The sequence below is a fragment of the Dendrobium catenatum genome, unplaced genomic scaffold (assembly GCF_001605985.2).
Source record: "Dendrobium catenatum unplaced genomic scaffold, ASM160598v2 fragScaff_scaffold_853, whole genome shotgun sequence".
NCBI classification, from domain to species: Eukaryota; Viridiplantae; Streptophyta; class Magnoliopsida; order Asparagales; family Orchidaceae; genus Dendrobium; species Dendrobium catenatum.
In genome coordinates, this window is record NW_021319315.1 from 1,801,625 (window position 1) to 1,812,436 (window position 10,812).

At 39.5% G+C, this 10,812-nt stretch overlaps 1 protein-coding gene across 1 annotated transcript in view; it reads left to right on the top strand.

The window, feature by feature from the left end:
• The first annotated feature begins 5,142 nt into the window (after positions 1-5,142).
• Positions 5,143-10,812, top strand: part of LOC110107998 — a 36,405-nt gene continuing 30,735 nt past the window's right edge. The window contains exon 1 of the mRNA XM_020838479.2: positions 5,143-5,988. Within this exon, the coding sequence (XP_020694138.1) occupies positions 5,344-5,988 (645 nt within the window). The 5' untranslated portion in view covers positions 5,143-5,343. The remainder of the gene's footprint in view (positions 5,989-10,812) is intronic.

Here is a 10,812-nt window from a genome sequence, read left to right on the forward strand (position 1 = left end):
TAGTGAACTGGAATTTATTTTATGTTCCGAGGAAAATCATTCCTGCATTACCCTAATTCATGTCTCTCCTATATTGATATATTCGAGTAAAGAGCATCGGGAGGATCTTTTGACTAGAATTTCTGGGGGTCCGCAATGTCGCCCCCAGTCTCGCATCTAATGAGTCGCAATGAGAATGTGGGGACTTTTCTTGATGTGCTCATACTGGACCAGTTAAAGATATTTATAACGACGCAACAAGTCTTATTTTTGTTAGATTCAAATAGAGAGTCTTATACAGATCTGCCACTTCTCCTACGTGTGTCACCAAAACCTGTGTCGTTTCGCAGAACTACGTTTGTCCACACACAATTAGTAGACCTGGCGCACTAGTCAACACTTGTCTTCTTTTGATCCAGGCAAGGAGTATAGTTCGCAGTCACCATAATCTCAATATCACGCGACTTGTATATTTTGGTCGTTGTCTTTCATTAGTATGGACCAATATACAGTGCAAGATTTTATACTCAGGTATTGTTTTGCAGACGTGTTAGCATTTTAATCTGTACAAAAATTCCGGCCCTATTCGGCAAATTCAGATATAGAGAAGGGTCTAAGCATTTATGAGACGACCCAAATATAATTATATCTATCGTTTCTGCAAGACAATACATCTCCATAACAAATTATACAGCCTTAAGGTTCTCCTGGAAGGGGAAGAAACTAACTACGAGGTCGTGGGGCCATCAGAGCACTCTCATTCGTACATCCCCTACTCGTTTCTTGGCGACGTCTGATTATTACAACATGAGGCCAGCATTTACTTCTTGGGAGAAGGCCTATTTGAGTGACTATGATCACTACTCCTCTCAGAAGTAATCATTATAACTCATCTTCTCGTTTGAACTCCATTACCACATCAAAAACAGTATCATATCCAATATTCTAGACATTCATAACAATCGTTAGTACTTGGTCTCAGAGTTTCAAGGATGCTCTGAGGCAATAATCCCAGCGCGACAGATTGGTCGGAAAAGATTTAGTTGGCTGATTGAGCCCGAATACTTCACTTCGTCACTTTCAGAAAAGCTCACCAGGAAGTCGGCATGTCTCGTATTCAAAAGAGCGGCAATACAGGAGATGGTTACGGAAAGATCTGAGTCTCTGTTAGTCGTGTGCGACGTAAGTCTAGTACAAGATATGCATTCGTGTTATGGGTGCGCAAGGGGCGACAAAGTCAGGAGGACCGTCTCAGTCGCGTCTACGGCGACGAGGCGATACAAAAGAATTTATGTTTCTGAGGCGACTTGCTTGTCGCGTATGCGTCGCATCGGAAGGGATACATTTGTTGTCTGACGATTGAAGGATTGCTCGTATATGCCTTTTATGCCCAGGAACTTCCAAGATTTGTTTTTACCGTTTCTACTAGCGATTCAATGCACTCGCATATGCATTACAACAATGGAAAGACAATCAATTCGGATTATAAGGTTTTTAGCATCGAAGCATGAGTCCGCATTGTGACCGGGTTTTCAACGAAAGTGTGACGCGAAATTTCAAACCTGTAAACAAAACTTTTCATGGTCCATTTCGGGTACGATCACACACATTCGTGATCGACACGAGATGAATAGTGTCGATGAAAATGGAGTACCAAGAAGAGATGTACAAGGCATTCAAGAATGTCGACATCTGTTGACACGTGTGTGAAACCACCTATCCAGAGACACCTGTGCCGTTCACGGCATACTTTGGGCCCGTTGAGTTGTCTACACCATCCTCCGGGCATGGACCGGTCCTGGCGGCCAGCAGGTCTAGGAGACACAACAGTGTCTGCTCGCGTTTACGAACCTTAATTCCGGAAGTTGAAAGAATATTCCTAACCGTTCTCGCATTCCCATGGGCAAGGTGTTTGGGTCAGAATCTGTTGGCCGTCCTCTCTCCGAATAATCCGGCAGAGTTCCGGACTATTCACGGCGGCGGGAGGAGCTTCGGCGATGGTCGAGGAGGAGAGGAATTTTCCTTTTCCCCTTTTCTCTTCTTCTTCTCCTTCTTCCTTCTTCTCTTCACTTGACCCCGCTTATGATTGATAGAAATTGCAGGAGGGAATCATACATATATATATTGGTTTTTTGATAGTGTCTCAGCAGCTATTTCGGTCCCTCTGGCTCTCTAACCGTTAAGTCAGTCTAAGGTTTCAGATCATATGAGGGATTATTTAGGGATTTATTTTGACTAAAATATCAATAAATGTCACCGCCACGCTGAGCAATAATTTGTAGATTTCAAATTTATTGAGTTCTTGCTGTCCATTACACTAACGATAAAGGCAGCGCTGTTCATTAGCGACTATTCATTAATAGAGACAAGCTTGATGATGTTGAATTCAGCGGATCCTGGGCTCTTTAGTATCGTCTCGATCTAGCCGCTCGATCCTCGTAAGGTAGAAGCTCGGTTAAAATCAGGATAGATACTCGACTTTTACTTAAACTTCTTGTGATGTTTTGCAACCTTACTAAAGGCGGCGTGTATAATCAATTCGGGTCTTCTGTCTGGACCTTATTTGAGTGATCGTGTCGGGATTGGTGTGGAAATATTATTAACATGCTGCATTTAATTTCAAAAAGAGTGTCATTGGGTTCAGTCTACATTCATCGTGATGTGACTAGACGTAGCCTCAAGTGTTTGAGCTTAAGGTATAAGAGTGGGGAATTCCTAAGGGTCATATTAGGTATATGAGCTCGGCGTTGTTAGTCGAACGAGTTACATTAGGTATCTGTCGGGTATTTTACTTTTGTAAGATCATTATTTCAAATACTAGTTCATTGGTGTGTGATCTCCTGATTGAGATTAACTATGCGCGGCGAGAGTTTGCATATTTTGGGAAATATTTGAGATTTTGTGAAGAACCGTATCAATTGCTAAATGCACTTGAAATGTAATTTACTTGGCCACAATCTTAATTAACCACAAATATCATTCCAATTCAATATTATTTAAAATTTGCTATAGATGATGAAAGATGATGGACCCTATTTTATTGTCTTAATACACAAATACACTTAAGCTTTAAACTTTAAAGCTAAAAGATTAAAAAAAATATTGGAACATCTTGCCACAACTCCAAGCTTTCGCAGAACATCTTCTTGGTGCTCCGTCACTCCACACATGAACTCACGTGTGCGAGAAATGCTTGTGCTGGTTGGCTCTCATCTACAACACACAATCCCTCCTCTAAGACAGCGTGCTCTCCCACATATCCAAAAGCTCCCAAGAAGCAATTCCATTTCAGGATATCGGGCCTCACTACAGCTTATAATATATTCATCGATGGACCAGAAGAGCCGTAGTAGTCTATGATTAGACCCAAGGATATACCTAAATAAAAAAATTAAATTATATAATTTATTTTTTTTATATAAAAATACTGATGGTAGATATCTCTAATGAATATCATGTGATGATTATAATAATAATAAATATAGAAGAATTATTATTATTCTTATTTTGATAATGTAGTAAAAATAGAAGTGGGTTCTCAATTATTATGTTTGACAAATATAATTAAAGAATAGGGGAATAGAATTAAACTTTGTGTCGGATTAACAACTACAAAACATCTTATAGTCCCAACATGAACAAAAGGTCTAATAGTCTTATATCTCAAAATCAAATGTGGTTCCTTCAAAGTGGTACAATTCATACATCCTCATATATTCTCCTTTATGTCATTTCAAAGTTAGACTTATTATTTCTTTCTCAATCATATGTTCCAATTGAATTATGAGGTTATAATTACATAAGTTACTGTCAGTCAGGGACTAGACTCATCTCATATATATAAAGCTAACATATTATCAGTAGCGCGGTCTAAAAAATATCTTTTTAGCAGGCACTAATACCCATAGTGATCACCTCACTGCCCTTTCATCACTTTGAATATGCCTTTTTCCTTTTTTTAATTTATGATTTATGATGTTGCGTACGATCATCCTGTACAATGTGAGATATTTCACTAGGCCATATTGCGTCGATTCTAAGACTATCCAAAATATATGCGATTGTATGTAGCATCTTTCGGTGGTAGTGATTATCAACAACAATGGCCTTTATTATTATAATGAAACTTTGTGTCAATTAAGCGGTTTTGGTCGTCCTGGGAGAGACTCTATTTCTCTATTTTTTACATGTACATCTCTCCTCCTATCTAAAACAGAATGTGCTCTACTCTATTAGCTCGGTTAATACATATAATATTTTGACCTCGGAGTTATTCTCATGAACAAACATTTACAATATTTTGCATCTCCTAATATCATTATTTTTTACTATTGGTTCCTCGTGTTCGTTATTTTTTTTCATCTTGAAATATAAAACATGCACTCTTCTCTTCTTTTCAATATTTGCTTGTTGGATTTATGGATTCACTTAAAGATAATGCTCCAAACATCATCATCTCTGAGAGTCTCTCTCATTTTTCAATAAAGTCCACAATATTAATAATAAATAATACATTAAACTAATCATCAAAATTAATTTTTTGGTACACAAACTAATAGTATTAACCCTATTATATACTCTTTATCTACCATATATTAGATCTAATGATATTTATATATTGAAGATTGCAGCATCAACATATATATATTGAAATTATTGTTATAATTTAATAGGAAAAATTATAGTGGTATACGCACCAGATAAAAAATTGAAATATTTGAGTGAATATATTATGATATATTTGATATTAAAGTTATATATGAGTGATAAATATGGGCGGATCTCTCATGTACTTAGGGTGGTGGGCAAATGTCCACCCTTAAAAAATAAATAAATATTTAGAGGGGATATTTTGAATATTTTACCCCTTCAAAAATCTCTGTTACCCTAATTTTATCAATCATAAGTGTCTTTACCTATAAAAAAAAAAAAAAAAAACCCACCCTAAAAAAAAAAATTGAAAAAAAAAAAAAAAAAAACCCACCCTGAAAAGAGAAATTGGATCGGCTCCTAATGATAAATATATAATATTAATATTTTTGATGTTAGATATATAAATAATATCAAATAAAATAATATGGATGTAAATTTGCATAAATGATATGTATGTAAATCTCCGTATTTTAAATATGAAACATTAATTCAATCAGTTTATACATATATCGTTATCCGCGGGCTGGCCAGCATTTGCTGCCTTGACGAAACCAGAGTCAGAGGTTCAAATCCTCGCAATGGCGGTGGCTCGGGGTGATGAGGCTACTAGGACCTCATCTATCTGAAATATCTCATCGGTCGCTGCGCTTTTTCTCTCCAGTCAGAAGGTGAGGTACTTTTTTAGCTGAAATTTCTAAATCCAGCTCATCGATGTATTCGGCTTCGCTTCTTGAGGCAATCTCAATTATCGGAGATCCACCAAGATCCAGGCCGCCGTCGCTGAAATGGAATCGGCTCTTGTATCGGAAAGTACCGGGAGGTTTTCGTAGGAATGCCAAAACTATCAGACTCTACCCTCACTTGGCTTTGAAGCCGATTGAAACTCAACGGATTTCCTCTGATTCATCAGAAGAGGAGACGAATCCATGGGTTGGGTTTGTTACGAAGGTGTTTGATATGTTGAAAGTGCTCAAGAAGCCGGCTATCGCCGCTTTGTTGGTGGGAGTGCTCCTCACGGCGGATCCGTTTGGGGCTATTGCTGCTTCTGGAGGGAGGATGGGCGGGAGAGCTTTTTCTTCTAAGTCATCATCGCCCTCTTATTCCAGGAGCTACTCAGTTCCGTCTGGCTCTGGATTCCCTTATTCTGTGCCGTACTATGCACCGTCGCCGTTCGGAGCTGCTGGTGGTTTTTACATGGGACCGATGGTCGGGGTTGGGTTCGGTGCGGGGTCCGGATTTTTCATCCTCATGATGGGGTTTGCGGCGTTTGTATTGCTTACGGGTTTCCTATCAGATCGATCTGATGATGAGAGTGTTCTTACTGCGGTGCAAAAAACCAGCGTTCTCAAGCTTCAGGTATTTCAGTTTGTCAAACATTAAGGGTTGTTTTGATGTTACCGTCTTATATTTCCACTTTTTTTGTGGTAAATTTCTTATATTTTCAATTGAGTTTACCGAGTGACACTTCTATTTGTGGACTTGTCAAAGGCTTTAATTAAAAAAAAATCTGTTGGTGAAATTTTGTCATCCATCCTCGATGATCGAGTTGAGATATTTTATGATCGGACTTGACATAGAAAATAATATATTATTATTTCGTTATGGACTAAATAATAAAATTCATAATTTTATGTTTTAACAAAAAATTTCTTTTGTTCAATATTTGATTGAATAATGTTTATTTTATTCTAGGGCATGGATGCTCCATAGGACTTGCTTCTATGATTAATTACATCTCAATCATTTGTTATTTGAGAATATTTTTTATTATAGTAGTTTCTTTATAATCATTAAAATATTGATTAATGTTTTTACTTTTGAGTTTGAAAAATTCTTGTTTTAAGATTTGGTCTTTGAGAATTTTAAAGGAGATGTGATCTATTTTAAATCAGATTTTTATTATTGAAGTAATGATTCTAAAAAGTTTAATGAGAAAGTTTTTATTTTTGATCAGTTGGTATAATGTACTTTTGAAGTAAAACTTTATGATTCTGACAGTTAAATAGACTACATGATAAATTTATATGCTGCTGCTTTATATTATTTCTCTTCCTAAAGTTGAGAAATATAGATCTGTCATTCTCATCTTGGTACTCAGTCCTATAAAGGTAGAGTTATCGAGTCTCTTAATTAGAATGTCTGCAAGATGATCTTTTGATGAGACATGGTGGATACATATAAATCCACTATCTAATTTTTTATGTATGAAATGTATGTCCACTTCAATGTGCTTGGTCATGTCATGTTGAACTGGATTGTGAGCTACGCTGATTGCTAATTTGTTTTCACAGTGTAGTTTTATAGGTCCTTCCCACTTGATCCTTAGGCCTTCTAGAATCATTTTGATCCATAACAGTTTACATATTCTCAAGGTTATATCTATATACTCTGCTTTGCACTAGACCTTATGATAGGAAGTACTTGAGTTCGCAAGTAATCTATCGGATCAACTTGAGTTCGCAAGTAACCCTAATACAAAATTGGTAAAAACAACGAGAATACTCAAGATCGGAGATGAAACAACCAAGAAAATAATAGAACTTGATTAAATACTCAAAGCAAAATAAGCTAGAAGAAAAGATACAATTGATCCTCTATTCGAGAGGAGGGTCTCTCCCAAATCTCTAGACAAAAGTCTAGAGCCCAAAACACCAACGAGACTACAAGAAGATAATAACCAAAGCATGCCTAGCCCTACTCCTTCATGCCCTTTAAATAGCTCTCTCCACATCCTTAAAAACTTCCTAATATAAGATAGTATTAAATTAATTCAAAAGATATCAAATCTTTTTGATATCTTTTGAATTAATTAAATCCAAACAAATTGGACGTGGGCCCCTCCCTTAGGTGGTGCAGGAAGGAGGCGGTTTGACCCGCCTCCTGTATACAAGTGCTAGCCCCACCTGGGTCGGCTGAGGTTGAGTCGGTTCCTGGGGAACCAACATATCAATACCTCCCTCCCAAAGAATCATCTTATCCTTAAGGTGAAAATAAGGGAACTATTGTTTTATCCTCTCATATGGCTCCCACGTGACCTCGTAATCCGGGAGGTTCTTCCATTTGATCAACACCTCTTTAGTTCCATCTTTGTTTTGGCGTACCCCTTCTAGCTCTAAGGGTTCTAGAGTCACCTCAAAATTCTCAATAAGTGTTGCTGGTAGCTCGGGACTGGCTGTGTAGTCACCAATGGCCTTCCTCAACTGCGAGACATGAAAAACTGGATGTATAGTTGTTGGTGGTGGTAATTTCAGTCGATATGCTATTGCCCCAATCTTCTCTAGCACTTCATAAGGCCCAAAATATCTTGGAGCCAACTTTTTGTTCCTCCTGTTGGCAATTGACTTATGTCTATACGGTCAGAGCTTCAAGAACACTTTCTCCCCTATTTCAAATTGGATGTCCTTCCTATGCCCATCTGTTTGTTTCTTCATAATTTGTTGAGCTCTCAATAAATGCCTCTTCAGCTCCTCTAGTACTCGGTCCCTCTCCTCTAAGTACTCCTATACTAATGACACTGGGGTACTGCTACTCCCAAAGTGCACTAAGTGTGGGCGGTCCCGTTCGTACAACACCTTGAATGGGGTCATCTGTGAAGCAAAATGAAAAGATGTGTTGTACAAGACTACCAGTACTCTACCCAAGATAACCACTTGGCCCATAGCTTGGGTGTCTCTGTCACAAAACATCTCAGGTATGTCTCCAAGCTCCTATTGACCACCTTCATTTATCCATTTGTCTGTGGGTGATAAGCGGTGCTTCTCTTTAGAACTGTTCTCTATAACCTGAACAACTCCCTCCAAAAATGACTGAGGAACACCTTATCTTTGTCTGTCACGATCGCTTATGATACCCCATGCAATTTGACCACTTCTCTAATGAATGTTGAAGCCACTGTCACTGTGATGTAAGGATACTGGAGGGGGATGAAATGAACTTCCTTCCTCAATCTATCCACCACCACCACCAAGATCACTGTAAAGCCTTCTGAACGGGGCAACCCATTTATGAAATCCATTGATATCTCCTCCCATACTCGTCCTGGTAATGCCAACGGCTATAGTAGTCCCCTGGCGACATAGCCAAATGTTTGTTCCTCTGACAGATCTCACACATTGCCACCATTTTCTCTACATCTCTATGCATTCCCTTCTAGTAAAGCTCGGCTGCTAGTCTCTTGTAGGTCTTTTGCACTCCTGAATGGCCCCTAACTACGCTTCTATGAAATTCATGGAGTAAATTTGGGATGTGGATAGAGGTACGGGGTATCACAAATCTTCCCTTATACAACAGTCTGTCTCCCTCTAATGAGTACCCTGGATGGCTACCCTCCTCTTTCAGCAATTCTGACTTGATCTTTTCTAATTCTTCATTTCTAGCACTTTTTTCCCTGATGGCCTCCCAGTCAAACATCAAAGGAACAGATAGTGCCACCGTCTGTAGCTCTTCCATACATCTGGACAAAGCATCTGCCGTCTTATTCTCCACCCCTGGTCTATACTGAATCTCAAAATCGTATCCTAGCAACTTAGACAACCACCATTGATGCTCTTCCATCACCATCCGCTGTTCTAGCAGGTATTTCAAGTTATCTGATCAGTCCTGACAATGAAATGCCTCCCAAGCAGGTAGGGCCGCCACTTCTGGATGGCCAAAACAATGGCCATTAATTCTTTCTCGTAAACTGATTTTAGCCGGGCTCTAGAAGTCAATATCTGGCTTAAATAGGCAATGGGTCTACGACTCTGCATCAGTACTGCGTCTAGCCCGTACTCGGAAGCATCTGTCTCCACAATGAAGGTCTAAGTGAAATCTGGCAAGGCTAAGACTGGCACTGTAGTCATCGTCTTTTTCAAGCTCTCAAATGCTGATGTGGATGCTTCCCCCCATAGGAATCCGTTCTTCTTCAACTGTTCAATGAGTGGTCATGCTATGGAGCTGTACCCCTTAACGAACCTCCTGTAGTAACCCGTCAGTCTTAGGAATCCTCTCAACTCCTTCATATTTTTCGACACTGGCCACTTTAGCATTGCTTCAATTTTGGACTGATCTGCTGCCACTCCTTTTGATACTATATGGCCCAAGTACTTACACTAGCTTGTGCAAAGAAGCATTTCTTCAAATTAGCTCTCACCTGGTGCTCCTGCAGTACTTCTAACACCCTCTTCAAATGTTCCCAGTGCTCCTCTTCTATCCTGTTGTAGACCAGGATGTCGTCAAAGAATACCAGTACAAATCGTTTGAGATAAGGTTTGAAAACCTTATTTATAAGGGCCTGGAATGTAGCGGGAGCATTGATGAGGCCAAAGGGCATCACCAGGAACTCATAAAGTCCTTCATGAGTTCTAAAGGCCGTCTTGGGTACATCCTCCATTCGGATCTGATGGTCACCCGATTTCAAGTTTATCTTGCTGAAGATCACGGTCCCACTCAATTTATCTAGCAGCTCGTCAATGACTGGTATAGGAAACTTGTCAGGTACAATTTTTTTGTTAAGTGCTCTATAGTCCACACAGAAATGTCAGCTGTCATCCTTCTTTTTCACCAATAGAACGGGGCTAGAAAAAGGATTGATGTTGGGTCTGATGATCTCTGACTCCAGCATCTCTCTAATCAACCTTTCTATTTCATCATTCTGGAACTGAGGGTAACGATAAGGCCAGACACTGATGGGTGCCACTCCCTCCTTCAACACTATGGCATGCTCTTGCTCCCTCTGCGGTGGCAATCCTTGAGATGGCTAAAATACCTCTTGGAACTACTGAATCAATGGCTGAATGGAGAGGGGTATGTCTCCTCCCTCCTCCAATCTCGCTCCCTCCAAACTATGCAACTCCACCAAATACCCTCCGCCTGCCAACTGGATGTCCCTCACCATCGTTTTAAGAAAAACCAGGGATTTGGAAAGCCCACATCTCCCTTAATCACTACATTCATTCCATCCACCGTCAACTCCATCGTGAATGCTCCCCAATTCACTTTTGTGTCTCCCAAAGTTTGCAGCCATTTCATCCCCAGGATGACGTTTGTGCTCCCAAGCTCTAGTGGAAGAAAGTCTTCCCTCACCTGTATTGATATAGGCAAGGGGGGGGGGGTCAACTCAAACCCAAAATAAGTTGGATTTGACTTCCCTTGAGCTTACAAGCTCAATCAATTTGAGCTTGAATTTAGCTCATTTATGAG